We start from the raw sequence: 21,666 nt of genomic DNA on the forward strand, positions 1-21,666 counted from the left end.
CTTTAGTTTAAAGTACTACAGCCAGATTGCAACTCACGTAAAATAGAAATCCCAGGAGTGACACAGCCCCCGCTGTAACCCACTATCTGCTCACATGAAGATTAAAGCTAAACCTGTCCTTAAGCACATGACGAAACTTGTAGTTGGTGAGGCCCTCTGTAAAGCCAACCGAAGGCCAGGGCCTCACTGCAGTGTTCAGGGAGTGGGGGAATGCAGGAGGAGGGGGGACAGGAGCTCCAGTTTGCAGGGATATTTTCCATGAGCTTTTGGTGGCTGTGCCCCTGGAAAAAGTGACCCCACGTCTGCGACGGTGAGGCTGGTCCATCCCTGGCCTCTGAAGGCAGGGCTAGCACAGGGGGAGCAGGTCTCTGGGACCGAGCTCCAGGCAGGCGGGCTGTTTCCGAAAACCCCACGGTCCTGATGGATTGGTTTCCCCGTTGTCCTATTATCATTTCACCACATCAGATAACAACTCTGCTGGAAAATTGAGTAGTATGGTTTTTGTTTTCTCCACTGGTTTTTCATTTTTATAGTACTGTTTCACATCGATATAGAGTTTTACGGCGACACATACTGCATGTAGTTATGTTTTCAAGTTTAATGCAGAGCTGAAAGACTAAGGTGGCTGCAAACGGATCTACGAACAGCAAAAGTTATTACCTAGAGGTATGGTAATACCCAGTCACTCACCAAGCCTGGGCTCATTTAAGGCTTCAAAGGCATAAAGGGACAAACGTTAACTGTGATTCTACTAGGTGCCTGGCACTTTCATATGTTACTAACTTCTCATAAATACAGTAAGGAGACTGTGCTTAGGGGTGTGGTCTCTGGAGTCAGGCAAGCTTGGGTTTGAATTTTAGTTCTGCCAGTTGCTGGCTCTGACCTTGGGCAAGGTGTCCATATCTCTAGGACTCTGTTTCTTGATCTCTAAAATGGATACTTTATAGTATCTGACACCCTAAACCTGAGATTAAGTAAGAGACTATAGATAGAAGCAGGTCATAAAGCACCTAATCCATGCAAATATATAATACGCACTTGGGAACTATTATGGGCTGATGCGTCATTCCCAGCCCCTAAATTCATATTTAAGCCCTTGGCCTCATTACTTCTGAATGTTACTATATTTGGAGATCAGGTCTTTGCAGAGGTGATTATGTTAAAACATATGCGTTAGGGTAGGGCCTAAGCAAGTGTCACTGATGTCCTTATGAGAAGAAGGAGAGACACCAGGGCTGAGCACGAACAGAGGACAACCATGCGAAGCAGCACAAGAAGACCGCCATCTCTAAAACAAGGAGAGAGACCGAGGAAAACAACCCAGCCAGGATCCAAACTATGAGAAAATCAATCTCTGTTGTTTAAGCCATCCAATCTGAGCTCCTTTGCTATGGCAGCTTGAGCAAACCAAAACAGGCACAATTTTGCAGTGAATCAACCCAAGACTGAGAAAGTTGAAGCTACTTGCCCAGTGTCACGGGATAGCAGGATCCAAACCCAGGTCTATACCCTTCCAAAGGCCACATTCTTTACTTTCCCACTGGGCTGCCTCAAAGGGACACTAGAGCACCTTGCTGAATGCAGCATCCTGTCTGTTTGGGGGTACGGGGCACGTACATGCAAGGTGGCCACAACGGTGGCCAATGGTGAAGAGGAAGGAGAGGTACACTCAAGCAGGAATGAGAGTTGGGAGGAGGGCTCCCTCACTGGATGTCAGTTCCCTGGAAACTGAGGCTTCAGAGCCTTTAACTCTGGATGCATGCTGATCTATTGTGACAACAGCCCAGTGACTCCAGGCTGGTCAGTTGGCCACACTTCCTAGTGTTTTCAGCTGCCTCAGGGATTAACCTTCTAAGTATCTTGCAACTCTATAGATCCAAGTAAGGGCCAGGGGGTTTAACCACAGTGGCAGTTTTTTTTAAAGCTGTCACATACCTCGTAGAACTGATTGGGGAAGAATTGCGGGGTCGGGGGGCTGGCAGTGCTGGTCTGCTACGAAATACTGCTTGTTCAGCTACGGGCTTTAAACCACCATCAAATATTGAATGGGCTCTTTGGTTATGAATCCAGAACAGATGGGCCACAAGGACCTCAGTGGTCTGCTCATCCTCATATGGAGAAGTCAAACCCTTAAAAACCACAGTCACACTTGAGAGAGAAAGAGTGGGGGAGGGTCAGAGGGGGAGAATCTGAAGCAGACTCTGCACTGAGCCCCAAGCCTGACGCAGGACTCAACCTCACAATCATGAGATCACAACCTGAGCGAAGTTCAAGAGTTGAACGGACACTTAACCAACTGTGTCACCCAGGTGCTCTGGTAAAATGCAAAGGACTTTTAATCACAGTTTTTATCTCATCTTCTGCTCCTTCTAATGATTTTTGGCAACATTAACACTTTAACCACCAAACAACCAGAAATCCTTTGTTCCCTCCCCCATGTGTAGGTGAAAGAGAAAGCTAGAAGGGGATACAAAAAAGGGGGGGGGGAATTAATAACCTATAGACCATGTAACAGGCTGTGTTCCATCCTGTCCTCTCTAGATGAGACAACTGAGGCCCAGAGAGGGGAAATAACATGTCTAAGGCCACAGAGCTTGTGAGTGGTGGAGCCTGCGTGAAGACCAGGATCTTCCCACCCCAAGTGCAGTGTCTCCTCCCCCTCATCTCTTTTGGAATCTGAAGTCTTTGCCAGGTGTGGAAGTGTTAACCACAGATATCAAAGCCCTGGCCTAGGTATGCTCACATCAACTAGCAACGTCACCCAGAGCCATCTTTCCCTGAGCATGCACTATGCGCCAGAGTCAAAGCTGAAGGTTGTGCATAGGTTACTTTCATTTATCCTCACCACAGTGTGGAGAAGTAGGTTCTCTTGTTTTTTTTTACTGGCGAGGAACCTGAGACCCAAGGAGGTTAAGTGACTTGTCCACAGTCTCATGGCCCCTTAACCCCTTCAGTCTACTGCCACCTCCTATGCTCAGCTCTGGGTCAGGAATGGTAGGCAACTTAGGAAGAGCAGAAACACAGTCCCGACACTTGAGAACCTCATGATCTATGTCAAGATGGGGGTGGGGGAGGGAGCTAATATTTACTGAGTGCCCAAGGCACGACAGAGACCTTGCTGGCCCTTTATCAACCACAGTGATGTTACCTAAACCTCAGGGCACTTCCAAGCTCTAGGATGCTCTGGCTTGTACTCTGGTGCTTGAAAACAGAGTAAGAGGACAGACATACTACTAATATGCATATGGACCAATGAATCAATGGTGCTGGATCTGGGGGTGAATGGGGGTGGAGTGACCAGTAAAGGCCTGGCAGAAACACTTGGATATATGACAGGTCCAATATAAATCTCTTTTTTATCATCACTTTAGGCCGTCACAATAGCTAGCTTGGCAATGGCAGGAAAGGAAGGACCCTGCAGGAACACAGACACACATTCAAGTCCCAGTTCCATTGTTCCTTGGTTACACAGCTATGGGGTAAGTTAGATAACCCCTTTAAGCTTCAGAAGAAGATTTGAGAATGCTCTATTTGCAGGATTGCAGAGATTGTAAAGGTTAAATCTGAGAATCAAGGCACAGTCCCAGGGTAGTACTTCTTCTTAGAAATGTGGGCCACATTTTAAATTCTGAGTTGTAGTTTCCTCTACTATAAAATGGGAGTATTGAGGCAGGGAGCTGACTGTAGTAGAGAAAAGCACAGACTTCAAAGGCAGACTACCCAAATTTGAATTTTGGTTCTGTTACTTGGTAGTTGTAGGACATTGGGTGACCTCTTCACCTCTCTGAGCCAAAGTTTCACACTGATGGAACAATAATAGTCATAGCACCTAACCCCTAGGGCTGGTAGGAGTAGCAAGCGAGTTCTACATAAAGTTCTCAGACCAGCACTTGCCAGTTCACGGGTTTGCTACTGTTATTACCCTGAAGTGTTACTGAGGACCCAAAGCACTCAGTTAAAGCACAGCAGTCTGCACAAAGTAGATGCTCAATAAACTCGCAGACATCTGTCATTTTTAAGTTTGGCATCACTCCCCCTATTTTCTGATAACAGAATTATTATTTCTTTTGGGAAACCCATACTCTTATCCCCAAACAGGTGAGATGAACCCATGACCCAAACTTGGATCAGTCAAAGGACACCACCTCTTTGGCAACAGTGATGTGCTCTGACATAGACGAGTGACCAAGGCTAAGCAATCCACCATTGTTTCGCTGCTGCAGGTGTACTGCTACACATGATGGAGGAGTTAGATGAAGTTCTAATGACATCACCAAGCCCCTGGATCCAGTTGTTCCTGAAGCCATCCTTAACTATTTCCGGACTTCCCGGGTATATAAGCAAATATATTTTCTCTTTGGATTAAACTAACTTTAGTCACAGTTCTGTCACTTACTGTTTAGTAGCATTATTATAATTGCAGGTTTTCAATAAATATTATTTCCCTTTCCAATCACTCCTGAAAACATCTTATTACATGCCCATAGCCTTTCCAAAAGGTATTCTTTGGATAAACACTGAGTATTAGGCAGTTTTTGTCTACAGATCTAACAAGAAAGGAAAAGGCGTGTCCAGAATTGCTACTTATCCCACATGGCATACTACAGAGTAGACAGCCACACAGTACCCACATTTAGCATTCCCTAGTAAATGGCTCACTGTGTCTATTGAGATGCAATGCTCTTTTAAAACAGAGCTAGTGGCATATGTATACACACTCATGATTGCACATTTATTGATTTCTAATTTGTACCCAGCTTACTTCCAAAAAGGCCCTGGAGTGGCTGACAAAATAAGACAAAGACACAATGGGGCCATTAAGAAAAATCAAAGATCAAGCCCAGAGAGAAAAAAGGGATTGCTGATTATAGCTGAAACCTGGGTTAATATAGTTTCTTCAATAAAAAAAATTATATTTAGCTCTCAGCTTTTTGGCAGCCATTCAGAATGTGTTATGATGAGGCACACAGAGAAGTGGGCACCCTTCATGTCTATAGCCAAAAACCCAGCAGAAGCCAGGCTGGAACAGGGATAGTGGAAGAGCTTGTTGAATGAATGAATGAGTGAATGAATGCATGAGTGAAAGGGGGATAAAAGAACCAGAGCCTAAGGGCATTGTTTGTACACCTAGGCCTGCATCCTTCTCTTCTCACTGAGAGCTGATATATACCAGCCTCGGTGCCTGGCTAGGACCTGGAGAGGGACGGACACCACACGGAGTCGAATGTCACCCCGCCTTCCCAGCTGCAGCTCTTCCGGCTTCCGGTAAAAGCTCAGTGTCACCCACCTCAGTGTTCACAGCAACTCCCAGTCCCTTCATGCATCCTGGAGAGAGAGAACAGAGAGCCAGGCGGAGGGGATGGGGAGTGTAGGAGTAGTCACAGTTATCTTGGTGGGGACACTCACGCCGCACTGTAAACCCTAGAAAACACACCCACACTGTGATCTCGTCTGAGGCTTACAACTCCTCAGTGAGGAAGGTGCAAGGGAAGAGGGGCGTCTGCCTTTTACTGATGAGGATATTCAGGCACAGAAGGGAAAGTGACTCCCTTAACCTCTCTCAGAAAATGACAGGATGCCACCCTGGGATTTCCCATGCCCCAGGCTGTCTGCCCGGGCCTGGCCCCCAGCATCTCGATGCTTGAAATTCCTCCTCTGAGCAGATCAAGAGCAGCCTAGAATAAAAGAGGCATCACTTTGATGGCCGTGGGGAGCAGCTGGGAGGCCACATTCCGTGAGCAAAAACCAGCCCACCCAACGTTCTACAACAAGCAGAATGGTCAGACCCCACCTGCTCCAAGCCTTCCAGCAGTCCCAGCCCCATGGCCACCCTCTGTGTGCCTAGAAAGTGACGCTGACGTTCCCAATGAAGAACAGATAGCCAGCCTTAATTAGGAGCCAGCTGAAAAGGCACAATGTAGTGCTGGGTGCAGAGATGGCTAGTAAGTGAGCACAGAGGGAAAGAACGCTACAGGAATAGGAAATTAAAAACCCGGTTGTTGCCCCTCATGCCCATTTCGTACTGCTTATCCAGCTCAGCTGAACACCCAGGCTGCCCAATGTCCCTTTATCCACCCTCACGCTCATCAGGGTGGGCTCAGAGAGGAATGGTGAAAGGGGGGGGGGCATGTTCTTGTTCATGTTTAGCAAAGTGATCCAGGTGGTCTGAGCCAGAGAAATGCAGTAAACAGCACGAGGAGACTTTGACAAAAGGTACAGGTGTGTCCTAGAGAAGGCGAGCCACGTTGCTTACCACTTAAACACAAACCAACCCTTACTGTTCTTGTTCCAACAAAGTACCCTTTCAAATACACTTATGTATATGGTCTCTTTCTTTGTGTGTACCCACAGATACAGATATGGATACAGATCCCTAATTCAGAGCTCATTCTTAAGTACACACAGTGACATGTGTTTCATATTGCCCAATGTATCCTGGAGCCTACATACATTGCTCGACTGCATAAACAGGTATTAAACACAGCCACTGGGAATGTGAATTGCGGCCACAAGTTTGGAGCTTCCCCGGTAATGTTAGAGTCTTCCCAGCCAGGCTGTAAATCTCACTGCTTGACGACTAAGCAGCCAGACTCTGTCTCTCCATTCAGAAAACCAAGGCTTGGGCCAACCCAGTTTACCCCAAGAGCTACAAGAGTCAGTATGACGTGGAGGTTCAGGATCATGGAGCCGTTCACCATCAGTGCACAAGCACTTGCCTAACACCCAAGACATGCAAACCACATTCTCCATTCTGACGTGCATCTCCAGCTTCAGACCCTCAGACTCTCAGACTGTAGAAATGTACAGAAGCATCTCCAATCTGCCCCCTGCATTATATCCTGGATCATCCCAGAAGAAAAAGCCAAATTCAAGGTGTTTTTTTCCTTTTCCCACAAAACCACAGATCTCCAGACCCAGAGTTCCCAGGCTGGTGGTGGTAGGAGGCAGGAAAAGGGCAAGAGGTGTTCTAGTCTGCAGGGTGGTGAGGCTGGAATGATCGGTCCAATCCAATGCCTTCCGAAAGCACTGCTGTCTCCTGTAAATAAACGCATCTCGAATCCCATCCTCAGAGCATTTCCCTGAGATAAGGTCAGACCCATGTTAAACGGCATCATGTCTTTCCTTGCAAAGAAGAGACCTACTGCAAGTCACTAGCTCTCAGTGGCCACTTATGCCACTGATCTCTGAAGAAAGGGGGCAAAAAGTTGGGTGTGGGGGCACACCACGTTGAAGCCCAGCTCCAAGTCCCCGTGCAGACGGTCTAACTGCCAAGCTATGCCTGGCACCAGGCTCCACTCACGAAGGCAATCACAATATACATATCACCAAAGCCAGGCAGGATGCCAGGCAGAAAACACAATTCAATTCTACTCACAGTCTGGTGAGCTTCGGTGTACTCTGAAAAAGCAATTCCGGGAGGACCTGGAGCTTATTCTTGTTCAGGCGCCTACGGATAAAGAGAAGAATGAGAGGATGTCAGGGGACATTAAACTGGATCAGGTGTATTGACAGATATCACTTCAATCGATTAATCAATCAATCAACAGGTATAAAGAGATCTTCCAGATTTTTCAGCGTGGTATGCACATCACATTAAGGCATATTCTGTCTCGGAAAGTGGGCAGTCAAGTCGAGGACAGAAGGCAAAGGTCAGTCACAGGCAAGAACACAGCATGCGTGCTGCCATTCCCCCAGCACGAGCCTAGGACAGACAGACAGACATCACTAACTGATCCCACATTCTTTCCCACAGATCCCACGCAAGGCTTTTGAAACTCTCTGGCCATGTGCTCTGGGTAGCTCTTGCCAGTGATGAAACTAAGCTACAAAGTGGGTCCCTAAAAAGAAATAAACTACCAGAGAGAATATTCTATCCTAGACGGTGGTGGTGGTGTGGTGGGGAGACAGCAGTTATTATGGGAGTTGAAGAAGCCACAGGTTGAGGAGACAAATGCAATCCCTGCCAGCCTGGCTCTTTGGCCCAGAGCAGGGCCGCATTCTAACTTCCATGGGCCCTTGGCACTTTTGCCTTTGCGGGTCCCTGTCTCTATAAAACATTAATATATTTTATAAGTTTGTAGGTATAAAACATATTATACTATATATAATAAAATTTACTTTGACCTGAAAAGTTCTTTTTTTTTTTTCCTTATAATTTTAAAAGAAATGAAAGCATTTCCTTGGGCCTCTGGAAGTATTGCTGGCCCTGGACCCTGCCCCACTGCGCCTAATGGGGCAGTCGGCTCCGGGTCAAAGGTCACAGTGTGGGCATGCCCCGTGGCTGGAGGTAAACTCAGCCAGAATGGATGCTCCACGTTGGAAGCCAGCCAGGCACTCTCCTGAGAATGGTCAATACTAATGCCAATAGTAAAGAAGGCCACGAGTGTTTCCAAAGGACCCGGAACCCTTGTTGTGGCCTCCAGGAGGGCTGCTCCCCTGGGAGTGGGAGGCCAAGAGGGAGACCTTGTTCCCTACTGGCTCCCACGCCCCCCTCTCCTACGATCATCAGTGAGTGTCCAAATCAGTGTCTCCAAATCTGTCCCCAGAATGTCCTAGAGAAAAGAACAGTTGAATTTCTTCCTTAGAGTGAAGTGCCTCTTTGGTTACCTGGGACAACCATTATTATCTTCTTAGAGTTAAGCAAACTGAAGAAAAGGTGAGCTTCATCTCTGCTTCTGCCCCCAAAGCCCACACTCTCCGAGGGGCCAAGCAGATACGATTCCCTGGGTGGGATTTTGGCATTTTCCCTCTTTCATCCCAGGTTGATGGCCAAATACTTGAGAGGGACAGGGAACTAGGAGGGGGTTAAAAAGGGCAAAGCATGTAAGAGAGGAGCATTTAAGAGGCCAGAGTAAGGCTCTTGTCAGCAGTGTACTGCTTAACCCTAAAGGGGCTCACGTTGTATGTGGGCAGGTACAGACCAGTGATGCTGTTAGTGAGCCCCATGATGGCAAGGAGGCCAGACAAGAGGCTGGGAAGTTGGACGGGAGAAGCTCAAATTCCCTGCCTCATGCCCACCGCAGCCTGACTCCCACACCAGTGCTCTTTTTAAATTTCTTGTTAATTGTGGTTAAAAAAAAAAAAAAATTCTTTTTCCACCTTAACCATTTTTAAGTGTATAGTTCATCAGTGTTAAGTACATTCACATTGTTGTGCAGATCTCTGGATCTTTCTCATCTTGCAAAACTGAAACACTATCCCCATCAGACAAGCCCAGCCCTGCCCCATCCAGTCCCTGATAGCCACCACTACGCTTTCTGTTTCCATGAGTTTGACCAGTGTTCTTTTGATCATTCCCAGAATCTACTCATTGTGCTCTTGTCATTAAAATGGAGAGACAAGGGGGGCCCCCGGGGAGGGTGAGGGGTAATCTAGCTGCTTATTTAGATCAGTTCCCCAACGGTCAGCAATAGGCCCCTTTACATCATGTGGGAGCACAGATCCCAGGGGAGACGTGGTATGACTTTGGGGCCGGCTAGGGCTGGGGCCAGGTCTAACGATACCTTGATCTCTCTATGGGACCTAGCCTAGCCCTGCTGAGCCTCAGGGTTCCATGTGCAAAATAACCCTATTCGTTGTGTTACAGTAATTCATGATGACACAGTATATGCCTAAGTGTCTAGCACTGCAGTAAGAATATGGTGATAACAACATGGTAATATTATGATAATAAATGATGCATGTTGAGTCCTAACTGCACGTCCGATGCTGGGCAGGATGGCAGGCAGTAGAACCCGGATGAAGGCACCATTATGATCCACACCTCACAGCTGAGGACGCCAGTGCCCCAAGTGGCTGGGCACATTTCCAGAAGGCCACGGTGTGAGGAAGGGGTAGGGACAGCATCGGGACCCAGGCATTCTGCCTCCAGAGCCCCGGTTCTGAACGACGAACCACTAGAAGCCTTACAATAACTGACAGCTCCCTTCCTCTTTCCTTTTCTTCTTTTTTCCCCCTTTTGCTCCCTTTCATCCTTGGTTGCCGCCCCCTGTGCCCCACCCCAGACAACCATCCTCCCTGGATATGCTTCCCTCCCTGAAAAGGACTCCCTAGGAGGTCCCTAAGGCCAGACCGGGTCTCTCTGTGGGTTTGTCTGGAACCACCCTCTATTGTCACAGCCCCACAAAGCCGAGAGCGAGAGCTACATTCAGGCAACCGACGCTCCAGTCTAGGCAAAAATGCGAGAATCTGGCCCGCCGTGGCCTGTAGCGGGGTAGGGTGTTTAGTTCTAAAAGCCCCAAACCAGAGTTGAAGCTAAAAATAAAACCAGCTTGGCTCCAGGGCTCCAGGAAGGGAAGGAATCATTTTTCAGTATTTGTGGCTGGACAAAAATAAAAACACAACCAAACTGAGCCAATTGTGCTCTGCTTGCTGCTCTGTAAACCCTGATGAGCCTTCCATGGCAGCTGGGCCGGGCTCTTCTCGCACAGCCTCCGGGTTATTCCACGGCGGCCTGGGCAGGCCTCGTGCTGGTTTCCCCTATCCCAAGGAGTTCGATGCTCTGTTTCAGTTCCAGTTTATTCCAGGATTTACTCACTAACCAAGCCAACCGAAAGGTCTTCCTTGAAGAGCCGATGAAGGCTCCAAGCTGCATAAGGTGCATTTCCCCATGTAGCTGCTGCACAGCAGCCCCTGAGCAGGAAAACAGTAGGTAAGGTGTCACTGTCCTGGTAAGTGGACAGAAAAGCCCTGGGCTGCGGACGGGAGTACTGGCCGTGAGGCCCTCGATCATTCATGCCATCCGAGGCTCTGTCATCCTGGAACCAAAGGTTGAAATCCCCTGCCACGGTTCCAGCTGAAAATAGATCCCTGATACCTGGATGGAGAAAAGGACTGAATGGGACCCATATGAGGGCAGACCCGAGGAGCTTGACAAACAGGCCACAGGCCAGGTCAGTGAGGAGATGAAGTCCACCTGGCTGTCCCCCTCCCTCTGAGATCAGTACTCATTTTTAGCTTTCCTGCTAGAACAATGGGCAGCATCAAGGTCAAAAATCCACTGGCTAGGAGTTTCAAGGTCATACTGCTTTTCAGCCTGAACATCAAAGTTTTATAGTATTGCTATCACCTTCCTGGAGGCACCTGGGTGTAAGATCTGATTAGAGGTTTCGGTGCTCGCTTCGGCAGCACATATACTAAAATTGATTAGAGGTTTCGACACTTTTTTTTGTTGAATTAGTCCATTTATCTACCCTTTCAATCATCCATCCATCCATCCATCCATCCATCTAGCTTTCCATCCAACCACCATCCATCCTTCTCTCCAGCCCTTTTTCAATACGAACACACAAAGATGAACAAGAATATTCCCTTCTAAATTAGCAGACAGTAGTGGAGAAGATAGGCATGAAAACAAAGATATCATAGGAGAACAGAGTGGGGCCAGTGAACCCAGACCTGGTAAAGGAAGGCTTCCCAAAGGAAGTGGTTGGAATTTAGTTCTGAAGCATGCGTGCAACTTTTCAGGGGACAGGGACAGAGGTTTTGAGACTTGTGCCTGGCCACGGAGGGCCATGAGACCCAGGAGCACTTAGGGAGCGGGTTGCCTTGCTGGATGGTGGGGATGACATGAGAAACTGAAGCGATGAAGCTATAAATCTAGGTAGGGGTCCTACAGCAAGGACCCTTGTAGGTCATGATAAAGGAGCTGGGCTTGGGTGTTTCCTGAGAGTAATGGGAAGACACAGGAGGGGTGTGAGCAAGGGAATGATCATCTGGTTTGGATTTTAGAAAGTCCTCTGGAGTATCAATAAACCTGGTTTAGCAGAGAGCAAAAAAAGGAACCAAGGAGACTAGTTAAGAGGGCTCTTATGTAATTCACCTGGCTGTTTGAGGACCTGGTTTAAGGATGAGAATGGGAGGGGCACCTGGGTGGCTCCGTGTGTTAAAGCCTTTGCCTTCGGCTTGGGTCATGATCCCAGGGTTCTGGGATCAAGCCCCACATCGGGCTTTCTGCTCAGCAGGGAGCCTGCTTCCTCCTCTCTCTCTCTCTCTGCCAACTTGGGATCTCTGTCTGTCAAATAAATAAATTTAAAAAAAAAAAGGGATGAGAGTGGGACTGGGGTGTAGGAGATACATGGGAGGCATCATCACCAGAGTGGGAAGGAGTTACAGGGGTGGAGGTATTAAAACCTTTCCCTGGGGCTCCTGTTAACAGAGTAACTGGTCAGTTGAGATTACCAGTCACTGCTAAAGGAACAGAGAAGGGAGACCAGCACACAGAATGTGGCGTGTTCAGATTCCTGATTTCTGTACTACTGGGGTCTCTCAAATACGTTCTAACAACTAAGATCAGTAGCTGGTAAAAACAGTGAGGCCATGACTTAGGCACTGTACTAGGCACATTACCTGCACTGCCCCACCTAATTCCCACAGAAACACATGGAGGCTTGTACCCTCAGTAGCCCTATAATAAGGAAACAGCAGACTAAAGAGGTTAAAGCATCTGCCCAGAGTCAAACTTGATCAAAATGAGGGTGATGGGATTTGAACCCAGATACCAGATGCTCTATCTGTGCTCTTAGCTGCCATGTATCATAATATTTAATTAGTTCTTCATGATACACTGTCTCAACTTATCACCTAATGAGTGAGTCTCATCTACCCATTAAGTTCTGAAGGTCCTCCAGAGTAGAAAATGCATCTACTATCTTCCTGCTGTCCCAGCTTCAGCCCACACAGCCTCAGGCATGCAGTGGGTGGTGTTCAGGAAGGACCTGCTGAATTTTATGAATAAATCATAAGGGAAGAATGGCAAATTTGGGGAGGCTGAAGAATCAACAGCCTTCCTGGGTTAGGTGACAGGAGCCATCCTGTTTGGAGGCGAACACAACTCCCAGAGGGCCCACTCGTCTATCTGCATTTTCCAGAAGCTTCTTGCAGATTCCCCTGCCTCACTGACAGGCAAGGCAAGAACTGCAGGGCTCATTCAGTACTTCCCCCGCTGGGTGAAGGACGTGGGGCGAGAGGCGTCCAGGAAGAAAGCATGTATGTCAGCAGCAGGCCAAGGCAAGGCCACCGCACGGCCAAGCCTTCCTTTCCTCAGGGAACAGTGGCATGTCCAGCTGCCCAGCGATGGCCTGAAGGAGGGGAAAAGTCAAAATGTGCTAACTCCCAAAGGTCACTGGGACTGTTTACTTTAGTAATGAAATTAATTGGTTTCCTAGCCCCAGGCACTTTCCTAGATTGCCTAGATGCTCTCTGGGTCAACTGGTACTTTCAGAAATGTCAACATGTCTAAGCAACAAGGCCAAAGTGTCCCTGTCGTTCAGAGCAGAAGCTCTAAGCCTCCCCCCGTGGATAGATGGAGAGGACCACGGAGCTGAACGACCCTGTAGGTCATTCTTCTGTTGAAGCTCCCCAGCACGATGGTTTGGGGTCCTGGTCTTTCTCTTTCCCAGCTGCCCCCGTTTTATTTATGTTTCCGTTTACAAATTGGAGTGCGGTCCTCCACGGGGCCAGGGCAGCACTCCCCAACCCCAGTGTCGCCAGGAGAGGGTTTTGGATCGAGCCCGCCTGCAGAGTTGGCCTCAACCATCCCTCACCCCACCAAGGACCACACTGTGAAGTGAGAACTGCCTTGAATCCCTTGCTGTTTTATTAAACTAGATTTGAAACCCTCCCTCCCCCCAAAAGGAGGGGATAGATGGAGAGGACCCCGGAGCGGAGTCTCCAGCTAAGCCCAGAGGAAGGGCAGCCCTCAACGGCAGAGGTCTCAAACCCTAGCTCAGAGGGGGCCACCATCATCCATGAGGGTAAGCAGGTGTCACTATACATCAGGGGAACTCTGTGAGCATTAGGGAAAAAACTTGAATGTTGGCAAGTGAGAAAAGCAGACAGCCCTGACGTGATGCTATTTCTACAGTTGTTCCCTGTAAACGCTGATGTCCTCTTATCTTCTTGGTTTCCTCACTGGTCAAATCACATTCAGGCTTTTTTCCTGCTATGCAAATTTCATAATGCAAACTATATGTCATCTGATCAGTTCAGTAAGAAAACGGACTTGTGATGTTGTTGGTTTACATCACTGTCATGACCGGAAATGCTTCCCACATGTGTGCACAAAAAGCCTATTTGCTTCAGCATTCATGGTCATGTCTATTGGGTGACTGATTCTTCCTTTGCCACTGGGATTTCCATTTAAAATTTATGCATTTATTTATTTATTTTTGCTAGCAGCTTTCTTGAGATCTAGTGGGGGCTTCCTTTTAATAGCTCTGGTCCAAACCACAATTTATTTTGATGGTTCAGGAACAAGTTGACCTGAGTCTTATCTTCTACAGAATTCAACATTTGCTCACTGACATTTAGGCTGGTTATGCCAATTTTGAAAATCTGTTATTTTTAGTTTGTAACTTCAAAATGTCCTTAATAGCAATTAAAACCTTTATTTTTGATATTTCTGTGAGAGAAATAACTTTCTAAAATTCTACCCCCTAAGCAGTTTTTTCTTCATAAACCCATTTTATTTGTTTTTATTTTTTAAAAAGATTTATTTATTAATTGAGAGAGAGAGAGAACGGGAAAAGGCGCAGACGAAGACAGGGAGAGACTCTCAAGCAGACTCCCCGCTGAGCACAAAGCCCCGTGCAAGGCTTGATCCCAGGGACCCTGAGATCATAACCTGAGCTGAAATCAAGAATCAGATGCTTAACTGACGGAGCCACTCAGGTACCCCAGAAAAACCATTTTAAAAACAAAGTTTATTTCAGGAACACGATTCCTATGTAATAGCAAAATCTTTACTTCATGAGGTCCCTAAGAGGAATGAATAGTTTAACATCTGCACAGGTCCCTCCCCTGCTCCTCAACGCTCAATGAACAGCGACTGTTACAGCGACTCTTCTTGTCACCATCATCATCCTTAGATCCCCCAGGAGGCCAGAAATAGATTTAGTTCTCCTGTATGGACGACTGTGCTGGTCTGCAAGGCTATTAGCATAACAGATGAGTTCCCCGATCTCACTGGGTTAACAGAGTAATTGCAGATTCTACACTCACATAAAGGACTTGCTCAGTCTTGTGAGATGACAGAGGAAAGGCATGGCCTCCAAGGCCCCTGCGCTGGTGGAGAGAGGAAACAAGGAGCCATACCAGTTCTTGGGTTTCTTGACCAAGTGGTGACTCCTAACACCTCTGCTCTCAGTCTGTCGGCCAGAACTAATGGAAACCTAACTGTAAAGGAAGCTGGGACATCAGCAGGGATCTTGGGTGTTTGGTGAGAACTATCACAATAGCCAGCTTGTCTTAGCATCACAGCAACAGTCATGACCTCTTTGTCCTTTTTGTGTCTTTTTTTCTTAGTTTTTTCTCTCAAGATAGGGCACTTACGCTATATGGTATGAGATGTTTTATATATACTCTCTCTTTTTACCCTTAAAGTGACTCTTTAAAAAAAAACATTGTTACTGCCATTCTATTACATAAGGAAACTGAGGCATAGATAGATTAGGTAACTTCTCCAGAGTCACACAGCTGATCAACAAGGTTTGGAAAGAGATCTCTCTGACACCAGAGCCTGTGCTTTGAACCACTTCAACATTCTCCTTCCTTAATACTTTGGTGCTTGGTTGACCAGCAGGCCTTGTGACAATCCTGGGAGGGAGGTCAGTAACGGAGAGCTTTTGTCTGTTTTACAGCTAGAGAAACTGAGTCAAAGCAAACTAGGAAACTGACCCTGTGCTCTCTTGGCTTTACTGTCCAAGGCCTATTTAATGATGCTGCCCCTCTGGAAGGCTCTATGATTCCCAAAATCACTGTTCCCAGAACAGGAGGGAAATCCGGAGCCATCACTGCAAGCCATTTATTCTTGTTCATGTTTCAGACCTAAAGGATCTGTCTATTGAGAACTTCCCTGCCTGCCCTTGTAGGTGACTTTGTACTGAGATTTACATACGGTTTCAGAGAGCTCTGGGGCTTGCCCAGGATCTCACCTTGCTGGGATCTAACCCAGGACTCTAGCGTGAAAAGAAAACAAGCACACAGACTCCCAAACAACCCTTTTTGAACTTTCCTGCACCTCACGTTGAACCAATTTTCCTCCAATTATACAGTCGTTAGAAAGAAAGCAGAGCACATCAGTGATTTGAGCCTGCTTTGCCTCTGACCCATAAGCCCAATATCCCTCCTTCCAGAAAGCCTTGAACCCTCTTGTTCCAGGGTGGCTGACCTATAAGAACTAAGTCACTTTTGCCTAAAACAATTCAGAGAACCCCAGGGACTATGACTAATAGGCTGCTTTATCCAGGACTAAATTCAAGAGCAGGGGTCTCTGGGAATTTCCCAGTAGACTGTACATGAAACCACATTAGAACACTGAGGGCTCAGACTCCAGGAAAACATATCTAGGGGGAGAAAACATGCATTTATGCATGCATGGGAACGCACAGACCCAGACAAGGCACCTAACATTTACCACAGATACAGAGCATGCAACCTCACAGAGTCACGTATATCTGTCAGAGCTGACCAGATCCATTCCAGACAAGCAGACCACTTGACATTGGCTACAACTTGCATCTCCAAGGTGACGTCCTCACACTGACAAGGCAGGCAGCTCCTGACTCAAAAATCATGCCTTGATCCCTTCTGGGACATTCCGGTCTTGCATCCTCTCCTGCCTCAGGGTGTTTACACGTGCTCTTCCCTTCTCTGGGAATTTTCTTTACCCAGTGACCAGGGTGGCAGCCATGGAGGTGTTAAGATAGGAGTGTTCTGAAGGTGGTGCAGACAGGATTTGCCAATGGACTGAAGTGAGGCTTGAGAGACAGGGGAAGGAATGTGGACACTGTGGTGGGGCCTGTGCATCTCAAACTATTGCTACTAGAGATCGGGGAGGAGTATGGGTAGAGAAGGTCTGAGGATCAGATCTGGATATATTAAATCTGATGTGCTTATAAATATCCATGTGGAGACACCTGATAGACCACTGGATATGCCAATCTGGGCTTTAATTATAAGACCAAAATAGGAAGTTGATGATATTGAAAGGCAAGAACCATGGTCTTGCTATGGGAGATGAAGAAAGGGGAAGAGGAATGAGGATGAGTGGTGGGGGGTACCATCTGCTGGAGAGCAGAGATAGCAAGAAACAGCCACCAGTGTGGTAGAAGGAGAAGCAAGAGAGGGCGGAATTGTGGAAGCCAAGTGAGGGGAGAGAGTTCCCAGGTGGGGCGGGATTGCTGCTGAGAGGTAGACAAAGAGAAGGATGACACTGCATCTAGAAAGGAGGAGCTCACTGGTGACCTGGAGAGAGCAGCTTGCTACAGAGGTTGGCATGACCTATTCACTGGAGAGGCTCAAGAAAGAGTGGGAGGAGGAAATCAAGGGCAAACAAGGATTTTCAGGGGTTTGCTATCAAGGAGGAGAGAAAACAGGCTGGTAGCTAGCAGGGGGTATGGAGTCAAGAAAGGCTTTTTGTTTTTAGATGGAGAGGGGAGTTGCAACATGCTTCTGTGCTGATGAGAGTGATCTGGTAAACAGGGGAAATCGATGATGCAGGGGATGACGGGAAAATCGTTAAGAGCAACGCTCCTGAACAGGTGATAGGGAAAATTCCAGTGCACAGGTGATGGCAATGGCCCTCGAAAGGGCCAAAGGTTGTCTGTGGCAACAGCAGGGCAGGCAGAAGTTAGGGGACAGGTGATGGCAGACACAGTGGTGGGAATCTATGAAGGTCTCCTCTGAAGCTAGATTGTCTGCAGAGATTGAGGAGGGGAGAAGGGTGGTCGGTGACTGAGGGGAGAAGGTAAGACACAGTTTTCCAAGAAAGAGCAGGAGCGTGAACCGACCGGGAAAGGCTAGAGGTTGGTGGGTCAGCAGCTGGTGAGGTTAGTGATCCTGAGTTGTAGGCGAGATCTGTCTCCATAAGCATGTGTTTGTTCTCCAGACACATCCAAGCTGCCTGGGTGATGGGGTGCACACAAGCGAAATTGAATTCAGCCTAGGTTAGGGTTTTTGCAGGAACCACAACAGAGGGAGAGATGGACAAGGGAGTTCAGGGAGTTAGAATTCTTATGAAAATGGGCCATGATATTTGTGTGGATTAAGAAAGTAAGGGGTGTTGTCATCAGCTGAATGCTTCTGTCCCCCTGCCCCTACCACATTCATACGCTGTGATCCTAACCCCCAAGGTGATGATTTAGGAGATGGGACTTAGGGAGTTGATTAGGATTTGAAAGCAGAGCTCTCATGAATGGGATTAATACCTTTCCGAAGCAGGTTCCAGAGAGCTCTACTGCTCTCTCCACCAGGGGAGGAATGACAAGACGTCAGCAACCTGCAGCCCAGAAGAGTGCCCTCCTTGAACACAACCACGTTGGTACCCTGACCTTGGACTGCCGGCCTCCAGATTGTGAGAAATAACTCCCTGTTGCTTTATGCTACCCAGTCTGCACTATTTTGTTACAGGCCCAAATGGAGTGAGACAGAGGTCATTAGGTGGGTATGAAACAGTGACAAAATGACAGAGCCAATGAATTACAGACCAATGCAGGGTCCAAGAGCTCATGGATAGGGCACAGGCCTATGGATTAGGGAAGCTGGGTGATGGTCCTATTTCTGCCCCCAAGAGCTACATGGCAGCACCCTGCTTTTCTTCATAAGCAGAATCAATGGGTTATTGAGATGATTCCTAAGATCCTTCTATTATTCTCCTTATTCTGAGATATGGATAGGATACCTAGATCCTACATCCAGCTCTAAATGAGCTGTAAATCCTTAGGGTTTAATCTCTCTTTCTCTTGGCTTCTTCATATTAAAAAAAAAAACAACAACGAAATAATGATCATCAATCCAAATATGAGGTGCCACAAGAAGAGGGTTTTTTTTGTTTTTGTTTTTTGTTTTTGTTTTTGTTTTGTTTTGGTCAATTTTGTTCACTGCAACTCAGTATTTAGAATAGTTCCTGGCAACTAGTAGGTGCTCAATAAATATCTGCTATTTGGTTATTCAGTTGGCTGGTTGAATGAATGAATCAATGAGTGAGGGGATACGTAATTCACCTATCCTATGAAATTACTAGGGAACAAATGAGAAAAAATATGGTAAACTCTGCAAAAAGCCTGCAGTGCTGTAAGTTGCTATGCAGTGCTGCCCAGGCACCCCTGAGCTGGCCATTTCTCTCTGGCTGTTGAAACCAGAGTATCTTGTTGGGGACCTGCTGGAATGGCACAACCAGGTTCCTGGAGAGCTGCAGTCCCAAGAGCACAGACTGATACCCTTGGCTACAGTGCTGGAAGGAGGGTCCTGAGAGTATGGGGCACGATTTGTAGAGTGGGTGATGGGAAGCAACGAGAGCTCTAGAACCAAGTGAAGCCAGAGGAAGAGTGAGGAAGAGTGAGGTGTCTGTATCAGCAGAATGAGGGGTGCGGACGTGAGAAGGCAGAAGGCTCCTAAAGGTGAACTCACTCTTGTGTGTGCTGCCTGGGAGTGAATATGTTGGGGAGGGCAGGGGTGGAGGACTGAGATGTTCTCAGACATTGGCACTGCTCCGCAAAAGCATGCTCCATCAAGACATTAAGCATGCCTCGAGCGGCCTATGGTTGATGTCAAGTCATTTCTACTAGGATTTAAGAGAAAAATACGTTAGGCAGCTTTGAGGATTTTCCCCCTCTCAGATCCCCAAAACAATGCAGCAAAGCTGGTTCTAAATAGAATGCCATGAGCAGAGCCTATCTCAGACTTCCTATGCTTTCTCTGGCTTGTTCTCAGTCTGTCATCTGGGTCTCCAACCCCTTTGACCCACAGGTAGGAAAATGACAGATGCAAATTGAAGGAGAAACACACTAGTTGGTGGATGTCGCAGGGGGCAGGTGCAGCTCAGCACAATTTTCTGGAAGTACACTGTTTAAAATGGTCCTGTTTGAACCCACTGGCCCTTGCTTTTGTTTTAAGAAAGTTCAAAGTAAAAAAAAATAAAGAAGAAGAAGAAGAAAGGAAAAAAAAAAAAAAAGGAAAAGGAAAAAAGGCCTGACAGCAAAAGATTCAAACATTCTTAGCTTGTAAATGACAAATTTCCCTTTCGTTTCTGTTCTAAACACTTGGGCTCTGCAAGATCCATTAATGATGGCGTGCTTCTCTGTGTTTTTATCTAGGTATCTAGAAGTATGTCTACATATCAAGCAACAAAAAAAAAGATCTCTGCAGCCTTCTCGGGCATGAGCCAAGGAATGTAGAGTAATTTTCTGTGACCAATTCTCATCTATAACTAATTAGAATTTTACTTTCTCATAGCATTTCCTTCTTGGTCTAGTTCCAAGGTTTTTCCTTTTTCTTTCTTTCTTTTTTTTTTCCTAGAAAAGGAAGATACCTGGATATATTTAGAACTGTGGGATGGGAAGGGAAGAGGGAGAAAGGGGAAAGGGGGCACTTTTCAGGTTGCATTATTGCTTTAATCTGATTGAACCTTCTTTGGTTATTCCTGGTTGTGAATGCTTTTCCAGCCTGGGAAGGGTTTCTCCACCCTCTGGCTGTTGCATTTGAACCGAAGTCTGCAGAATAGTTTAAGATCCCCTGCTCACCCCTTTCACTCCCACCTCAGGCGAGCAGCTCCCCATCCCAACCGCGGCTTTGAGATCCCTTCCAAACATGTTGGCGTCTCAAACTGAATCCCAAATGTTCACTTAGCAAGAAATAAATGAATGGCCCAAGCTGCAGACGGAACCAGTGATCCTCACAAATAGAGGCCAGGTGTGTTGGCATCTGGATTGCTGTCTCCCTTTTTCTCCATTTTACATGCACACACACACACACACACATGCACACACACATACACACAGCACACACACACACACACACACAATACCAGTTCCATCCTGAAAAAGAATTCGATACCATCTCCAGATGTAGAGCTAATGCAGAATGGACAGGACTAGTTACCTAACATGAATTACATCTCTTCCATCACGGACAAAGGCTAAAGGGCTCCAAACACATCCCCTGTTGCCTTTGATAATCAAAACCATGATACATTTAATGTTCAAAATCAAGTTAGGCCTGAAAGCACTTAAAATTGCTAAACTATCTTAATTGGCATCAATTTTCATTGTCAATCCTAGCCACCTCCTGCATTTCCTATGAAACTCACCTTACTGGAAATTTAACAAGCACCCACTATTTGCCTATTTGGGACAAGCAATATAGGGAAGGAAAAGGAGAGAAGGCAAGACTTAAAGAACAGAGTCTGGTAGAAACAGCGAAGTTCAAGTCACTGAACTCATAAACTGATTGAGAAATGTCATGTTTACTCAGTGCCTGTTTCTTTTACTTTTACTCATTTTTGATGCTTCCCGCTTTTAATTCAAGTATAATTAACATACAGTATAGTATTAGTTATAGGTGCACAAGATAGCGACTCAGCAATTCCATACGGTTCTCAGTGCTCCCAGCATAAGTGTACTCAATCCCCTTTATCTAGTTTACCCATTCCCCCTCCGCTACCACCTCCCCTCTGGCAACAGTTAGTTTATACTTAAGAGCCTGATTTTCTTGTCTTTTTCTTTCTTTGTTTCTTAAATCCCACTTGAGTGGAATCATATGGTATTTGTCTTTGACTTACTTCACGTAGCATTATACCTCTAGGCCCATCCATACTGCTGCAACTGGCAAGACTTCATTCCTTTTTGTGGCTGAGTAACAGTCCATTGTGCATGCATATCGCACCTTCTT

The 21,666-nt window shown here is 46.8% G+C and overlaps 1 protein-coding gene across 2 annotated transcripts in view; it reads right to left on the minus strand.

The window, feature by feature from the left end:
• Positions 1–21,666, minus strand: part of SLIT3 (slit guidance ligand 3) — a 589,038-nt gene that overhangs the window by 480,485 nt on the left and 86,887 nt on the right. For both annotated transcript variants that reach the window (XM_059417324.1, XM_059417323.1), the window contains exon 4: positions 7,376–7,447. In XM_059417324.1, the coding sequence (XP_059273307.1) occupies positions 7,376–7,447 (72 nt within the window). The remainder of the gene's footprint in view (positions 1–7,375; positions 7,448–21,666) is intronic.

This window comes from Mustela nigripes, chromosome 12 (genome assembly GCF_022355385.1).
Source record: "Mustela nigripes isolate SB6536 chromosome 12, MUSNIG.SB6536, whole genome shotgun sequence".
In the NCBI taxonomy this organism is placed as follows: domain Eukaryota; kingdom Metazoa; phylum Chordata; class Mammalia; order Carnivora; family Mustelidae; genus Mustela; species Mustela nigripes.